At 37.6% G+C, this 18,507-nt stretch overlaps 1 protein-coding gene across 4 annotated transcripts in view; it reads left to right on the plus strand.

Annotated features, from left to right (window-relative positions):
* LOC117400643 (cyclin-dependent kinase 6-like) overlaps window positions 1-18,507 on the plus strand; it is a 70,441-nt gene that overhangs the window by 45,498 nt on the left and 6,436 nt on the right. For all 4 annotated transcript variants that reach the window (XM_059022018.1, XM_034000867.3, XM_034000866.3 and 1 more), the window contains exons 5-7: window positions 106-215; window positions 17,835-17,885; window positions 18,271-18,406. In XM_059022018.1, the coding sequence (XP_058878001.1) occupies window positions 106-215; window positions 17,835-17,885; window positions 18,271-18,406 (297 nt within the window). The remainder of the gene's footprint in view (window positions 1-105; window positions 216-17,834; window positions 17,886-18,270; window positions 18,407-18,507) is intronic.

Genomic DNA, 18,507 nt, shown 5'->3' on the forward strand with positions numbered 1-18,507 from the left:
GGAAGTGTGTGAACTCCCTTCCTTTAGACTTAATTTGTTGTTTTGTTAGATCTCTGATGTCTGCTCTTTTTCTGCTCGGTTTACCATGTCATTCTGATTTTCTAGGTCGTCACATTGTGGTACCGGGCCCCAGAGGTTTTACTTCAGTCCAGTTACGCGACACCGGTGGACCTTTGGAGTGTTGGTTGCATATTTGCTGAAATGTTTAGACGAAGGTAAGTGCTTTAAGTACACGTTTTGATAATAACAATTATGGTAATGTGTGAAAGATTCGTCACCGCTTGATTTACTTTTGCTTAGGACACACCTTTCTACAGTCAGTAATAGATTATGTATTGCACTGAAAGTTAATTAAGAATTTAAAGCGAGTTACAGTGAGTTAACCTATTTCATGAACAACTTGCTGATTTTTTGACCACTCAAAAGAGTTACCAAGGAATCTAAGTTAGTTGGTCACTAAGTGAGATCTTCACGTACATTTTCTACTCAAAATGTCACTTTACCAGTTAAAAAATTATTCACAAACCTGAACTACAAAATGATTGTATCTTATATTTAATCACAAAGTGCTTAAACCATTTGCATCTCTTCTCCCAAGGTAACAGCTATTTGTAATAAACCAAAGTTTACAAACCGCAGAAAAAATGAAATCCAGTAAAGAAAAGTATGATAAATACAAAAGAATACGGATGAACTCAACTCTAGAACTATAAAATTGAAAACTTTAGGCATGAATATTTTGTTAATCTGCAACCCCTTATTCAGCTGGTCATGTCTCATAAACCCTTTCAGATCCTGGCTGCATATTTTAAGTGTTATGGAAAGTCCTCATGCAAAATCTAACAGTACTATTCAGTATGATGTGTAATACATCTGAAACAAAAACACATTGGTAGTGAAAAAACGCCAAGTTATCAAAAGTGCCCAGCCATTTAAAAACACAAGCCAAGTTTCAAGAAACCATTGTTAGTAGTTAGTAGAAACAATTGGGACAACCTTGGCCCCCACCGCTTTTACAGTTGTGCCTATTTGCTTGGTGCTGGCCAAGGTTGCCTCAATGGTTTCTTGAAACTTGGCTTGTGTTTTTAAATGACTGGGCACTTTTGATAACTTGCCGTTTTTCACATTTCCGATGTGTTTTTGTTTCAGATATTACTTCTTTTTTCACTTAATGTGTAGCTTAGCAGTTACGTAGTTGGAGTGAAAGTATGACTAGTTAGGGTTCAAATCCTGCCTTATGTGTATATATATATATATATATATATATATATATATATATATATATATATATATATATATATGTATATATATGTGTATATATATATATATATGTATATATATGTGTATATATGCAAATTAAAGTTATGTGTGCAAAAGTATCAATGCTCAATGAAAGTGTCATTCATATCAACATTTTTTTCACATAAAAAATGTGTTTGTTACACATAAATAAAATACATTTAATTTTGTTTTTTGCAATATAAACCCTGTATGGGAATCGAACCCAAGACATGCTTCCAATGTAGATTGTAATGCAGACGCCCTAGCTTTCACACCATAAAGTTTGTCCTTCCATTTTATAACATTTGCAAGTAGTATAGCAGTAAAGTTACAGTTTAAATAATGATTATGTTCCCCTTACAATACATGTAACATAAAAGACAGACAAGATAAACTGAACAGACAACAAGTCCTGCAACAAAGCAATTGTCCTGGTCGTTACAATATATTTTTTTATTTGAAAGTAAAAATATATGAAATCATGACGACCTTTATGTACAAAAATCTTCACTAATATACAATTGAACAAGAACTGTTGAGTATTTATTTTCATTTCATACAGTATTAAATGGCAGTGTTTATATCTGATAGTGAAAAATAAATAAATAAATATCAAGATAGATAAAGAAGGAGAAAAAAAACTGGACAGCTGACTTCTTCCCAGCGCCTCACAGGGGTTCGGGAGAGCAGAGATATAGCTCTTGCCACCAAGGAATCAACCCACTGTCCCCTCTGGCTCTCCATAATAGGAGACAGGGACCTGCTGACAGTAGATGCCTTGGTACACCAGTGGCCAAGGCAACTGTTATATGCCTTCCCACCGCTCACCTTGCTCCCGCTGTGTGTGGAGAAACTCAAGCACCGGGCCAAGGTGCTCCTAGTAGCCCCCTTATTGGCACAGCCACAGCAGAGACCACACGTTCCCAGTACGGGTACAAGTGGAGCGTCTTACAGACGTGGTGTCTGCCTTGTTGGTTCGACCTCACGACTCGTCCCATGGCAGCAATACTGCAGTTTTGCAGGACCTGTTCATGAGAGGAATTCCCCTCTACATTAAAGGTCTGTCGGGCAGCTGAAATGTTATCACTAAAGCAACTGCTATCACCTTCACAAAGCAGGTTAGCGAGATGCACGGTATATCTAAAAGTGAGAAGCTGCTTAATTTTTACAGAGGCCAGGACAAGGGTTACGCTCTGTACCGATCCTGCCTTTTCCGAACACTCTCTCAGCATTCCATGTCAACCAGTGTGTGAATTGGAGGCTTCTTTCCACCTCCTTTCAGTCTGACAGGAGCTTCAGCTCCATAAGCTCTGCCCAGCACGGGCCCTGGCGTGCTATGTTGACAGGACAAAAAGTTTGTAGTCCCATGGTCAAGTGCTGTCTAGGCAGAGGCTGTCCAAATGGATAGCAGACACATGCAGGACTGCCAAAGAGCTGGCCAGCTTGTCCCCTCCAGAAAGCTCACTACCCATTCCTTCAGGGGCATGGAAACCTCGTGGACTTTATTCCAGGGTGCATCTGTCAATGACATTTGCAACGCAGCGGTGTGGGCTACTCCCCATACCTTTGCTAGGTTCTACAGACTTAGGTCGTGGATCCACAAAACCCTGGCTTTGGAACTACAGTATTAAGGGCGACTTCCGGGTCAACCCTTACAAATAAACATAGAGGTCAGTTTCTCCCTTAGTTTTGTAGCCCTAGCTACTTGTTACTGGGGTTCCTAATGGTAACACTCAAGGTGGCCTATGGTTAGCCTTGTAGCATTCCAGTTGGTCTGCAATATTGCCTTGTGATAGCTTTAGTATTCATACCCATATGGTAATGGTTACATTTCGTACTTGAAAGGGAACGTTAGGTTATTGTCATAACCCTGGTTCCCTGAAGGTCAATGCATCCATGATTGCAGCATGCTTGAAGGAAAAATGATAACAATGTCTGTGTCTGCAGTCTAGTCTTTAGTACAAATACCCATTAGGTAATGATTACATTTATATTTCAGGGAACCAGGGTTATGATAAAACTTTATTATTATTTAGGGATCACAGAGTTATCACTGACATAAGCCCAACAGGATGCTGTTATGTTGTTTTCTTTCCGATTTAGTTCCTAAGAAGAATAGTCGCTTTGTTTTAATGTTGTCTTTATTACGCTGACAAGAGACCCACGCGTACAACTGCATTGTCATATTTTCTGCATTTTCTTTAAATTCTCAAATTAATAATCAATACCCGGATAGTAAAAAGAGACCCGGGTCAGGTCGGTCAGGCACTATGGATCAATTTTGATTATTTTTCTGTTTAAATCTAAAAATACATTTGACTACACTGCCAGTAGTTTGTCTGACATTACTCGTCTGTACTATCTGTGATGCATTTACTCTGTATTAGTATGGATTATATCCCTTTTGCTCAGAGTGCAGTTAATATAGGCATTACCTTATGATTTCTTTATCAAAGCACGCAAAAGGAATACTCCCAGTCAGCTAATGCAGGGCGAGGAGTACTCAGTGTGAACTAGCACTGCGTTCGTTTGTAGTTCCTCTATCTATATGCCTTTTTCCATCCAACTTTTAAGCTTGGTAAAACTTAATGCGATTAAGAAAATATATGCGACAAACGCTATGGAAAATTGTTTAAGTCGACTTTTAAGAAGTTTTTACTTGCATGACAAGCTCTCTCCCTAGAGGTGGTTTTATTTTTTACTCGCATGACAAGCTCACTCACTAGAGGTGGTTTTATTTTTTACTCACAGCAACATTTTATTCGACACTTGCATTGAAAACCGTAACAAGCGTATTTTTGGTCCTAGCGCCCTTCTGTACCATTACAGTGACATCAAATTGTTTAATGCGCTCTGATGATAAAAACAAGTTGGCAAACATGGAGCAAATAAGAAACATCATTATTTTCACAATTACTGAACAAATATGATGATGTCTCTGCACTTGATTTGCTTACGTTTTAAGTTCAAAGTTTCTACCCATTAATTTCAATAAAAAAAAAAAAAATACCAAAAAAAAAAAAAAACGGTCTATTAAAAAAAATGCTATTTTGTTAAATAAAATCCTGGCATAAAAACAAGCTAAGAACATAAGAGCAAGAAACGTTTTAGCACTAATATATATATTGGAATTTAGACCGAAAAGCGTGCTATTTTTAGTAAACAAAATAAACAAAACGAAAACAAAACTCCATTTTGGAACGTTGACTAAACACGTTAGGAAACTAACTATCGCCGGACAGCTACGCTGTTTGCCGACTACAAAACAAAACAAACAAACAAAAACACACAGTTTTTCACAATTTATAAAAAGGTTTTACACTGCCTTTCTATGGCTGTACACACGCACTCACAGTCAGGCTTACTCACACAACAGCAGACCCAAAGAGACTGGCTGCTTTCTTTAAATACCCTGCACCCAACTCTAATTTACAATGATAGCCAGGTGCAGGGGATAATTAATAATAAAACAATAATACAATTAAACCAATTAAGGCTTTTCAGCCTGTGACCTTCTGGCAGGTCTTGCTCCCCAGGACTACACTTTCTCTCACACTATATATATACATATATACAGTGGTTTGCAGAAGTATTCACCCCCCTGCAAAGTGTTCACATTTTGTTGGCACCTGAGCGTACTCCACGACGCTTTCAAATTAGACTTTACATGTAGAATCTATACAAACTACTCCACATTGATAAAGTAAAAAAATGCATATAGAATATAAATAAGTAAGATTTACAGAGAAAAACAGATTAATCTCAGTTGCATAAGTATTCCACCCCTTTGCTGCTGCAGCCCTAAATCAGCTCAGGTGCAAATGATTTGTTTGAAAGGTCACAAAATCACTGAAATGGTTTCAGCCTGTGTGTACGCAAAGTGGTTTAACTTGTAGATAATTTCCCTCAGGTATATAAAGACTTTCAAGCTGCAACTCACATAGTGATCCAACAAAACAACCATGATGACCAAGGAGCTTTCGAAACAAGTCAGGGATAAAGTGGTAGAGAGGCACAGAGCAGGAGAAGGGTACAAGAACATTTCAAAGGCACTGATTATCCCTCTCAGCACAGTGAAGTCCATCATTAAGAAGTGGAAGATGCATCATACCACCCAGACACTACCCAGATCAGGTCGCCCTCCCAAAGTGAGCAGCCGGGCAAGCAGGAAACTGGTTCGGGATGTCACTCTGAAGCCAACAATGACCTTGAGAGATCTGCAAAGTTCTGTGTCTGAGATGGGAGTCAGTGTTCACACATCAACAATAAGCCGGTCCCTACACAAAGCTGGCCTGTATGGACTGGTGGCAAGAAAGAAGCCATTACTCAAAAAGCCTCATCTTAAAGCACATATGTAGTTTCGAAAAAGGATGTAGATGATACTGCAGACATGTGGAAAAAGGTTTTGTGGTCAGACGAGACAAAAATTGAACTTTTCAGTCTAACTTCCAAGCGTTACGTCTGGCGCAAGCCCAACACTGCACATCACCCAGTCAACACCATCCCAACTGTCAAGCATGGTGGTGGCAGCATCATGTTATAGGGATGCTTCTCTTCAGCAGGAGCTGGGAAGCTTGTCAGGATATAGGGGAGAATGGATGGTGCAAAGTACAGGCGAATCCTTGAGGGAAAACCTGTTTGAGTCAGCCAAGACTCTGAAACTGGGGAGGAAATTCACATTTCAGCAGGACAGTGACCCGAAGCACAAAGCCAAAGCCACACTGGAGTGGTTGAACAAGAAGAGAATTAATGTTCTTGAGTGGCCCAGTCAAAGTCCTGACTTGAATCCAATTGGAAATTTATGGTGAGACTTGAAGATTGCAGTCCATCGATGATCCCCAACAAACTTATCAGAAATGGAGCAATTTTTCTGTAAAGAATGGGCAAAAATGTCACTATCCTACTGTGGAAAGCTAGTAGAGACCTATTCAAAAAGACTCAATAATAAAGCTGCAAAAGGTGCTTCTACCAAGTACTGATTTAAGGGGCTGAATACTTATGCAACCAGTCAATTTCATTTTGTACATTTTCTTTGCAAGTTTTGCTGACATTTAACCTCCTCCTCACATAAGTGTTCAGTATAACCACTACAGCTTTGAATAAAAAAAGTGCATTTGAAAAAATGTCCATACATTATTTGTAATTCAACAAAATGTGAAAACTTTGCAGGGGGGTGAATACTTCTGCAAACCACTGTGTATATATATATATATATATATATATATATATATATATATATATATATATATATATATATATATATATATATAATTATAATGTAAAAGAAATTGACCTTTTTATTTTATGTTAGACTACTGATAAAGAAAGTGGTAGAAACTTAATTCCCTGGTGTGTGAGTTGTTTGAATGTGTATTATGTTATTAAACTGTACTTTTGAAATCATATATTTGTTTTCTACGAACAAGTAGTCTGCTCCCTGACTATTTTAGGGAGCCCTTCTGAATCATATTATATGTTAATTCAAATCATGTGATGAATACTTTTCATATCTGTATCGGAGATTTCCCCAAATATATATGTGCTAAAAACTGAGTGAATTTGATGTAGCCCTGATAAAATGGCAAAAAGACAGCTACGTTTGGAGTTGTTCTACAACAAAAAAGCTAAACCACCAACTCCAGAGACATCAACAGAAACCGAATCTAACTTCAGAATGTTATTAACAGCACGAGAGTGTGACGATACTTCCATTTCAGACGCTCAGGTTAGTGCAGGTGCAGCTGTCGATAAAAGAGACCCTTGCCTGTAAAGTGTTGTTTGCAGCTCTCTTGATTTTGACAATCTAGCATAGAACTGTTTGTGATGAAAGATCTGGAATATTAGAAAGCTAGCTTAATGTTTACATAAATTTTTTTTAAATCAGGCATTGGGTTTGAGCACGGTTTCGCTTCGTTAGTTTTTTTTTTTGGTGGGGGGGGGGGGGGGGCATCACTTCCTGGTCTGACGTCACCACAAGCCATCCTGTTCACAATGCCAGTACTCATTTCTTTTGGAATCTATTTTAGAAAATTGGTGGTTACCCTCTGTTGCGTGCATATTTAGACAATTGCACCCACATAGGTTCCCCTTTGTAAACAAGGCACTGGTATCTACTGTAATGATCTGTTAGACATGGTCCTGTATTTTAATGATCAGAACAGAGACAGAGATAAGTTCAGCCACTCTATAACATTAACTTAACCATGACTACAAAGAATACAAATATAGTAAAATGAGGTTCAGGTTTATGCATTTTAGGACAACGGTTTTCAGATCTGCCACTGTTCAGGTTTAGATTGTTTCACAGACAAAAAAACTTACACAGCTTTTTTAGTACAGACACTGGCAGTTAGACTGAGTTCCCAATTTTTATTTGACAGTTGGGTTATTTTAGCCGTTAATAAAATCCGGTTGCCTGTGGTTGGGCACTGTCATTAACTCAATTCCGAAGTCTTAAATCTTCTCCTTTTTTTAGGGGTTTTGTGGTTTAACCTAATTTATGTTCTCGCACCATTTGGAAACAAGATTACATTTAAAAAACAAATCCCCATCCTGCTGACACCAGAATTCCTTTTAACTCTTTAACACAACCAGTACAATAAGCAAAATAACAATTTAGTAAGCGTGCAAAATGGAAAAAAAGGGAGAAATATGCAGAATATTCAACTCGGACTTCCTTAACCTTTAAACACTTTGTGGTATGCTACCACCAATAAGAAATGTCCTGTATTGAAACATGCTTGTGTTACTTTATGTTTTGCCAACTCACCCGAGCCTCTGTAACCTGACTTTAACCAGGAAATCAAGTACCACTGTGTCACATATTTCTTCCAATTTAAGTGTATGTGCTACCAAAGCAAGCATCACATGTTTTTTTCCTCAAGAGATGATATCTTTTAAGCAGTGAAACAAGATTACTACTTAAGCAATAGAGCCCGTCGATGCGGGCTCTATAGTGTGGTAGATGGCCGAGACTGGAGTTATGCACCCTGAGCCGTAGGCGAGGGCGCTAACGAAAGTCAAGGTCATCTACCACACGGTAGAGCACACATCGAAAGGGCTCTATCGCTATTAGAAAACAATTTATTTCTTTATTTTCTCTTTAAAACAAACCTTTACAACCTATATTTACCTTGAATTTCTGATATTTCGCTGGGTAGAGAAAACGTTTTTTATTATTATTATTTGGCTACCATATTTATTTATTGGCATCTTACTCTTTCTTATTAGAATTTATCTGGACATTGCCAGATAAATTAACTGTACAATTGTTGAATAGTCCGTGTAGTATAGAGTCGGACTCAAAACTTGTTGGAGGCGGGGCGTCATTCAAGCTGGCAGGGAGTGGATTGGCTGTTGCGGAAAGAACTGAAACAGGGTTGGCAGTTTGACTGGCTGGTTTTGAAGGAGTGTTGTTTGGATCCAGCTGATTACAGAATTGTGGACCGACCATGTCTTTCCTGTTGATTTTCTGTCCAGTAGCAGCGAATTGAGCCTTCATTATGGTGTCCTGTCACAGACATGATTTCCCTTGTCTCTAGACCAGCGTCAGAAAGTATCAATGTTTAAGTAGGTTTTTTATGGTCAGGTTAGTTGTAGATTAGAATGTTAAGGGAAAAAGCCTGTATTTATGCGCGGATTGATTTAAAATGTAATTCGCAGTTAAGCACTTCAACGTTCCAGCGGGCATCTATGCAAAATAGAAGCCTGCTAGACCTGGAAGCTGATTGGCTGTTCGCACTCAATCGTTTTCTAATAAATGGTTTACGTACAACCAGAAGTAAATGGTGACGTACACAGGAATACTACAGCTGTAGTGAACGGTGACTTGAGCAACGTGCCTGGAGCATTCACTGCTTTCTAATAGTAGCCACAACCTTCACTCTATATTAACAAATATCCTTTGTATCTGCTCTGTTTCCACTATGTAATTAAAGACTACCATTCTAATATATTTTATTTGCATTGAAGAAGCTTGCTATTAATTATTAGTTTTTGATCTTTCCTGTAGTTACTGATTGAACTGCTGCTGAACATTTCATGGGGTAGTTTTGTAATGTTTTCTGTCAGTGGCTCCCCTCACCTGCACATCAAACACAACTGTAAATGTTTTGTTTTTGTATTCTCTGATTTACTTTCTGTATGTGTACCGGTAAATGAGCGTGTCGCAATATGAACAAAAGCTAGCAACTAAAATAGACACACGCTGAGCTGGCTAGCTGTTAGATTTCTTTTCTTCCCTTTGATATGCTGCACGACACTCCCTACAACTGTTAGAAAGTGGCCTAACCCAGTTGCTGTACACTATTCCACCAAACAGTTGGCAAATAAAAACATATAGCATATTTTAAAGGGCACTAATGGCCATTAACATACCACCATAATATAAACCTACAAGTATTCGTTATTTTGTTAGGGTGCAGTGGGAGTCTTATGATCAGAAGCTCGCTGGTTTGAAGTCTGGTCATTCTGTGTTACTGATTTATTAATCAATATGAATAAAAATGATAATGGTAATATATTTGTTATGATGGTGCAAGGCAGTCTATTAAAACAGGCTTGACAACTTCAACTTCAAAACATGTTTAAGCTTCATTTATAAAAGAAAGCCCTGTGTATTTCAGTTGTGTTGATTAGTTTTCATCCCTTTCATTAACCATGTAGACAGGTAGACCAGAGATAACTCATTTGATATTAAGAAGTAACATGTTATTTAAAGGAATACACAAGTGGCTTGCCATTTCAAGTGCAGTACATTTCTGTCCCAGTACAAAACATTATGAAAGTTTGATAATATCATGTGGTTTTTTGTGTATGCAATATTAGGTATACTTTATCCAGTGGATTATCAAGATCTTTAAAAAAAATCATTGAAAGTATGCCATCATTCTCAAAAGATCATATTGGAGCCAGTTCATAGCCAATGCACAATGCTGCAAAATGTAATGGTGATGCGTGCTATGTGTAGAATTTATGTAGGACTGTGATAAAGAGAAGTAGCATGTTGGTTTTGGTTTCTTCAGTTTCTGCACTGACTAATTTAAAGAGAACGCAGGTATCTGAAATAATGTTTTTATAGAAAACTAAGCTGTAAATTTCAAAAGCAGGTGATATTTTTTTATTTTGTAAACTTCGTCTTTTTGGGTTTTCCCTCTGCAACCTTTTGTTTCTTATGGTTTCTGGTGCAGGGTGAAACACACAGAGTGTGAGGTACAAGAGAAAGACAGAGCCCAGTTGAATGACACATCATATTGTAGCGTTCTCGGTTAATGCAGCCAGGCGCATCACACAGGGTGAGGCGATCCACACACAGGCGGAGGGCGGGCGAGAACTCGCACTAAAGCATATATAAGCCCGATATACGCTCCTATGTAAGGAGCGTATATCGGGCTTATGCTTTAGTACGAGAGGTCCAGTGTTCGCGCCTGCCCTCCGTCTGTGTGTGGATCGCCCTGTGTGATGCGCCTGCCTGCGTTAACCGAGTTTCGCTACAATATTATTTAATTTAGACCGGAGAGGAAACCTATAGATACTCTTTTTATATAAAACAATTGTATATACAGTACAGTAATATTGCATTACATCTGCTTTCCAACAGAATTTGAACAATAATAAAACCTTCAATAACATGTCACTGTTAATATACACTGACCTCTGGATTTTGTTTCCTACCAACATCTCAATGCCAGTTATAGTCTTTGAGATATAAGGGATTTCAAAACAAAAGCATTTGAATGCACTTATGTAAAACTAAACATGGTCTTGGTTGGTATTTTTAAGCTTCAAGATATCCAGTTGCGTTCTGCCCCTACTGCTTAGTTAGCAGAAGTACAGGAGTGGGTACAAATTACTTGGGGACCAGCAGAGGTGAATAGGTATTAGTCACACTAAGATAACTAGGTACATGTTCTACACATTGTGGCAATTTACATTTTTCCTGGGACATAAAAATCGTTAAAAAAAATGGCTCTACTTAATTAGTTTGTACAATGGTGAAAGCACATTGAAGTCCAGTAAAACATTAAAAGCATTTTAAGACGTTGCCAAGTATAATAAAGCAACATGTCAAAGGATAGGCTTTAGTAAGGCCTGGATTTTGCCACTGAATTATTGATGTAAATGAAGTCTGATTTATATTGGCATCTTTTCTTTTTGCAGTGTGAAAAGGCAATTACTTTTAACTTCACAATGACACGCACAGTAAACTTATCTCCTAGACTGAAAAAGTCATTTGGGAAACACTTCAACTAAAACATATGTCCCATGTTTTTACATATTTTGAAAGGTTTTTAGCTTATATCGCAAGCCTATGTTGAAAATATCAGCGCTGTATATGTTTACATGGTTCCACAAAAATCAGTCATGGGCCCAGTACTGTTTACATAAAGGACATACTGTGCAAAGACTCTTAAATCAATCATCCATATTTCTATATGCAAACGATACAATAGTTTATCCTGGTTGATGCCTCAGCTAAAAAATGTTTAAAGGAAATGTCAGTTGGACTCCTTGAAGTAGTGCATATAAAAAGTCAAATAGTCAAATGTTTGCTAATACCAGATACCAAAAAGTTAAAGTTTATTTTACAAGTGAGGGCTTTATATATGTGGGTTTTTTTTTAAAGTGGGTGGGGATTCTACACATTTGATTTACCTTTTTATTTCCTTAGGGGTGCAGGGTGTCATACAGTAGGTATTATTCCATTTATTTTAGCAGTACTAACTGGTATTAAAGTAAATATGCCAACAATATAGAAAGTTACCAAGCATTATTAAGTGACTACATCTGAGTTTGTACACTTTAAAACAGATGTCTTGTTTGGTATTTTTTTTGTGTGTGGTTTTTTTTGTGTTAGTTGTCCAAACTGACAGGTCCAATGTTTGTGAAAATAATTTTGCTTTTTCTTTTTTTTTATCACAAACAAAATATACCATTGAGACCTTTGAATGTTGTGAGAAAATAATCTTTTATACCATTAAGCCTTGTGTTACTTGGGAGTTGGCTGTTGCCCAGCTTTAACCTTAATGTGGGTGGGTAGGCCTTTGATCCCTGTTTCATGCACTTATGTTTTTTTTTTTATTTCCTGCAAGTGATTAAGATAACATTTTAAAGGCCACCTGTTACAGATTAAGTATTTTTCTGGCACAAGTCTCAGTGTCTAAATGACTTTTTCTCTATTCCAATTCGAGGAGATAAAAAAAAAAATCCTAAGATTATGTCTGCTTTTCATCTGTTTTGTTATGTTATTTATACATGACTTTAAGATTTGTTTTTATACAAATTAATATTTGAAAAGCCAAGCTTGTTGTTTAGGTTTGATCTAGTAAAGCTGCCTATACATGAAGTGGGTATAGATTCAGTATTCAATATGCACTTTGACTTTGATGCCACTGAATATTCATTGACAGATAAGGCCATATTTTCAAAGCCTTAGAAGGAGAGCTAACAGTTTGCTTGCGTTTGTTCATATGCTGTCATCACAAAATAAATGAACCGGACGTACTTAATTCCCTAAATGCTTAAACCCTTTTTAGCAACTGTTGTTTTGAGACATGAAATGGGAGAGCTAAAATATAAGAACATAAGAACATAAGAAAGTTTACAAATGAGAGGAGGCCATTCGGCCCATCTTGCTCGTTCGTTGTTAGTAGCTTATTGATCCCAGAATCTCATCAAGCAGCTTCTTAAAGGATCCCAGGGTGTCAGCTTCAACAACATTACTGGGGAGTTGGTTCCAGACCCTCACAATTCTCTATGTAAAAAAGTGCTTCCTACTTTCTGTTCTGAATGCCCCTTTATCTAATCTCCATTTGTGACCCCTGGTCCTTGTTTCTTTTTTCAGGTCGAAAAAGTCCCCTGGGTCGACATTGTCAATACCTTTTAGGATTTTGAATGTTTGAATCAGATCACCACGTAGTCTTCTTTGTTCAAGACTGAATAGATTCAATTATTTTAGCTTGTCTGCATACGACATGCCTTTTAAACCCGGGATAATTCTGGTTGCTCTTCTTTGCAGTCTTTCTAGAGCAGCAATATCCTTTGATTTAACTAAATGGAATGGATGCATTGTAGCGTGAGACTTTATGATGTCAGTGAGACAAGTTCCACAATTCAGGTGTGAGTTTTAATGGTGTGGATCATGACAGCAATGACCAGTACAAAATTAAATTGGTTATTATTAGTTACTGATATATATGTTAGATATTTTTCCCCAATATTTGTTTTAACATGAAAAACTACTTTCAGATAAGCTCTAAAACTACATCATTGTTTATATGAAGCACGTTGCATAATGGACTGCTCTAGGCCTCAAAAGGGAAGAGGCCCCTTTTGCTCAGTTAAAAATCTACAGTGGAACACAGTGATGGCAGTTTACTGGAACCAAAATGCAGATAAGCATTGAGGAACTGCGTTAAGTAGCAAAAATCAAAGGGCCTTTTAAAATAACATATTAAGATAGAAAACTTGTGTTAATACTCCCCTCTCTACCACAGTGTTTTAATAAAGCGCCGGTAAAAAAAAAAATGCTGAATCAGTTAACAAAAAGACAAAAAATACTGCAATTTGTACCAAATAGTTTACATATAATCCTCAAGTCTTTTTTTTTTTTTCTTTTTTTTTTTTAAACAATGGAAATATTACCACATGAAATGCACACACATATAATGTGTTCAATATGAATGTTGTGTTAATAAAACCCTATAGCGAACACAGGCTTATAAAACATATGGAACTTTTTACAAAAAATGTATTCAAAACACAAAAACATTAATCTGTGAATAAAAACAGGTGATGAGAAAGGAGCAACTGGAAAGCTTGGCATAACTCATGGCAATAGATTGTTTGACTGCAGTGGGTTTAAATTGTTTAGTAGTAAGGGCAGTGGACAGTTCTGCAGTATTAGATGGGTTGAGTGCTGGACTGTAGTTTAAAAAATTGTAAAAAAATAAATTAGAGACCAACTGCAGTAAGAGTTCAACCTGTAAATGCTCAGGCCCAGCAATACCTAGCACAATCATATCAGTGATGCAGGTGATGAGAAAGGAGAAAGTGTTATGATGTGCTGTGCATACTTGTTCTTCACACGTGCACAGGTTTGCAATTTTAAACTTTTCATGTCCAGGAACAAAAAAGTGTCTCAATATTCCAGCATCATCTTCTATTCTTTTCAGCAACCTACAGTGCACTGTAGATGTGCAGCAGCTTAATCATGCTGTTCCGAGAACCCCTTAATCTGTTTTGTACAGTGTTCAGTAATCCTCAGTATCGCCTGCAGACTGGACTGGGAAGGGCTGCTAGTCTTGTGTATTGTTCAATCACTCATGATCGCAGGTTTAGGACTGTTTCCCAGCTCTTCAACTGTTGCCAGGGAGATTAGGGTATTGATGACTCGATAGTTAATGGAACAATGCTGTACATGTACTTGTTGAGAAGCATTTCTACACTTTCTGTTACTGACTGCATTTTTTTTTATATCCCCAGGCTATATATATATATATATATATATATACTTTTTACTCTTCAGTGGTAATTTTCCTCTTATTTCACAGTTCCTTGTAAATGGGAAAGCAGCCAGGAAGCACCATGTAACTATATGTAATCTGGTAAGAGGAGAAAAGTGTAATTCATTTTTTAGCTTATATGTAATTGCCATTTTGCCTCTGCAGTGACAAAGCCCTTAATACGTTGAGATATTGGCTTCATACTGTATTCTATGGTTCTCTGGGTCATGAATATTGTATATGAAAAATGAAACCTCTTGTGGCAGTAATTTTACAAAGTTATTGGAGCTGCACTGCCATAGAACTGTGTTTCAGTTTTGTAATTGAAAAGTTGCTAGGCAAGTGGATGAGTTCAAACAGTATCTGTAACTTCTCTGTAATTCCAATTGTGTCCAGTGCTTTTCTGAGTCACCTGCATATCATATTCTTGAAGTGCTTTTGAACATAGTGAACATGTATGAACTTCTAATAAAAACAACTCTATGGAATATTTTTTACCAGTCTAAAATAAACAACAATTACATAATTGTATTAAACTGTGAAACTGTAATTATCCCTTTCTGCTTTCTCATAGCCTATGTGACCATCTAGTAAAAACTAAAACAGTCTTTAATATGCCTGATAACACTGAATTCTTCACCCTAGTCTGGAGGTTCTGTATTTGGTATGCAGGATGTTAACTTTGCCACACACTAGTAAGCTGGCTGCATAAATACTCCAGTTTAATGCTCCATTTTGTTGGAATAGCAAAGTACAGTGGAAGGTCACATTGAACTGTAGATTTGCACTTTCAAAAGAATGTAAACGCTGGCTCTAGCTACTAATTAAGTCCAAGGGAGCAGCTATGAGAAAATTCCTCTTCAAGAACTTTTAAGCATCATACATGTTTTGTCATGATACCACTTAAGGTAATTTTAAATAACAAACTGGTAAGTTGGCTTTTTGCAAAAAAAAGGAAGATCCCGATTCTGCCACCAGCACTCCAAACCTAAAAAACTCAAACAGGAAAGCTGTTCAGATGTTTACTGGTGTTTTAAGACAACAAAACAAAACTTTTTTCAACCGCATGCAAACTTTTACATTTAAGAAAATATAAATTTGAATATGGTATTGTACTAAGCAAAACAACAACTTGTAACGTTATGATTACCAAAAAATAGGGATGCACCGAATCCAGGATTCGGTTTCGGATTCGGCCCGAATACCTACTTTTTGAGCAGGGTTCGGATTCGGCCGAATACTTAGGATTCGGTGAACCGAATCCGAATCCTTTATCCACCCAGACGCACATCAATTTTAATACATCCCTTCAATGTGTGCAGTTCTTTAAATAAAATAGACTAATCCAGTATTGAACATAACTGCTGTATTTAATAACAAGAACACGTTTGATGAACTCTGTCGCAGCTCTCAAATCCCTACCTGGTGGCACACGTGTAGTACACACGTCATGCAGCTGCTCAATGCAAACATACCCTTGTATGCAACAGCACATTCACATCACACTTTGCATGGAGTAAAGTTATGCAGTAAACATGTAATATATAGTAACGGCAAACTGTTGTAGACTTTTGTGCTTTGTTTCTGTTGTGGGGAGAGGGGGCTAGCGGTAAATTGTGTCAATTTCAAACTGAAATCTTATTCAGGCATATATTTCCATTTGGTAATAAAAATATTGTTAACTAAAAGGCTATAGATTGTGCTTGTCCCTTGTAAGTAGCTGCCAGTCTGTTTTTCATTCAACATGTTCCTTCAATTTTCTTTACAGTTTTTGTAGATTTGGTTTTCGGTTCGGTATTCGGACGAATCTTTTGAGATGGATTCAGTATTCGGCCGTATCCCAAAAACAGAAATGTTTTATTTTACTAACATTGCAACCCTCTACAATGCATCCGTGTAGGGGACTGGAATAGTCAAGCAAACTGCTGCCCTTCAACAAGTAATGGTCCAGGTTAATGCATGCAGAATGACTGGGTGGGGCATTTATTGTATCTGTTAGCCTACTCGGAGCCCGTGTTCACTAAACATCTTGGTATCTGTCCCATTTACAATACTGTACATGCAAAAGATTTGAATGGGCAAATTGTTCTACCAAGTAGTAACACACTGGTCTGGTTCAGCAGCTGACGAAGATTTTTCACTTGCATTCTTTTGCTGGGAGGGTCACCAAAATTGGTTTCTGCTACAGTGACTCACCAGATTGATCAACCAGACTGACACGGAACATCACAGTACAGCGTAGGGGACCTAGTGCTGTACTGCTTGATCCAAAATTGTTCAAACCCCATGTCGGCTGCTGGTTAGTTATGGTTCACGTCACAAAAGCAAAGCATATTTTCTATCCTGAGCACAGAACACAACAGCATGGCTTCAAGTCGGAGTGCATGCTGCTAGCCTGAGCTGCGCGTGGTTTCCACTGAGGTTTTTAACCACAAGGTGCCATCGATCATTACAAGACATTTCAAAGAAATTATTGAGCAGGAAGAACCCCACTATGTACATCTTAGGCCGCACTGTCTTTTCAAGGAATGCTTGATTATTTGAATGACATCAATTGCAGAATCCTTCACTGAAAGTGCACACTTTCTTTCAAAGCAGCTTTTTTAGTTTCTACTGGTACAGTATTTGTTGATCTTTGCATCTATTTTCTAAACATAAATTATTAATATAAGAACATAAGAATATAAGAAATTTCAAAACAAGAAAAGGACATTCGGCCCACCTATGCTCACTCACTTTGGTGCCAGCGTGGTCCATTAACACTCATGAGAGGAAAAACAAAAAACCCAGAACCAGGTTAGTAGGGGAAATTAAACCTCTGAGAATCCGTGGCTTGGTTGACTCTTACTGAAGGGGACGTCATTTTACCCAGACAGAACCTGTATATGTGTTTCTGTAACTACCCTGTAATGCTTGTTTTAAAAAATAATAAAAATTAGCAACACTTGACTTGAACCCATGAATCTCCCAGAATGATTCTGAATAGTGGTTTTGTTTCCCAGGTAAATGGACATTCTTTCAAACATTTTGTTCATGTATGTTTATTTGTAGGCCACTTTTCCGGGGGAATTCAGATGTTGACCAACTGGGAAAAATCTTTGAGTAAGTACCTTTGTATTTACGGAATGTGAAGGCATAAAATGATGCAGGAGCAGCTTTGACCAGTCTATAGCTAGGCTCCCATAAGTCTTGACAATTATGGTGTCAAAAGTTATGCCAAAAGATAATGTCAGATGTATTTATAAAATGAATGAACTGAAACTTAACTTGACCGAGTATTAATGCTGGAAGTTTCCATTAAGAGGAATGTGCATATGCTGATTTTGCACATACTAGACATTGATCTTGCATAGTTGCGAATGGCACTAGTTACAGAATGGCACTAGTTACAGTAGGTCACACAGGCAAGGCCTACTTTTAGTCCACATGTATTAGTCATTGACTGTAATGAGACTCTTTTAGTATATGTTCTGTATGTTTTGTGCAGTGTCATCGGTGTACCGGGAGAAGGGGACTGGCCAGATGATGTGGCCCTTCCAAGGAGTGCTTTTTCTCTGAGATCTTCACAGCCCATTGGAGATTTTGTACCAGACATAGAGGAACTAGGAAAAGACCTGCTGCTTGTAAGTCTTATCTGGTATTGTAGTACAACTTGTTTGCCTGTTTTTTCAAGACCTGTCAAAGGGGGAGTCCTTCTTGGTAACAGTTTGTATTTACAGTATGT

The sequence above is a fragment of the Acipenser ruthenus genome, chromosome 4 (assembly GCF_902713425.1).
Source record: "Acipenser ruthenus chromosome 4, fAciRut3.2 maternal haplotype, whole genome shotgun sequence".
Taxonomy (NCBI): Eukaryota; Metazoa; Chordata; class Actinopteri; order Acipenseriformes; family Acipenseridae; genus Acipenser; species Acipenser ruthenus.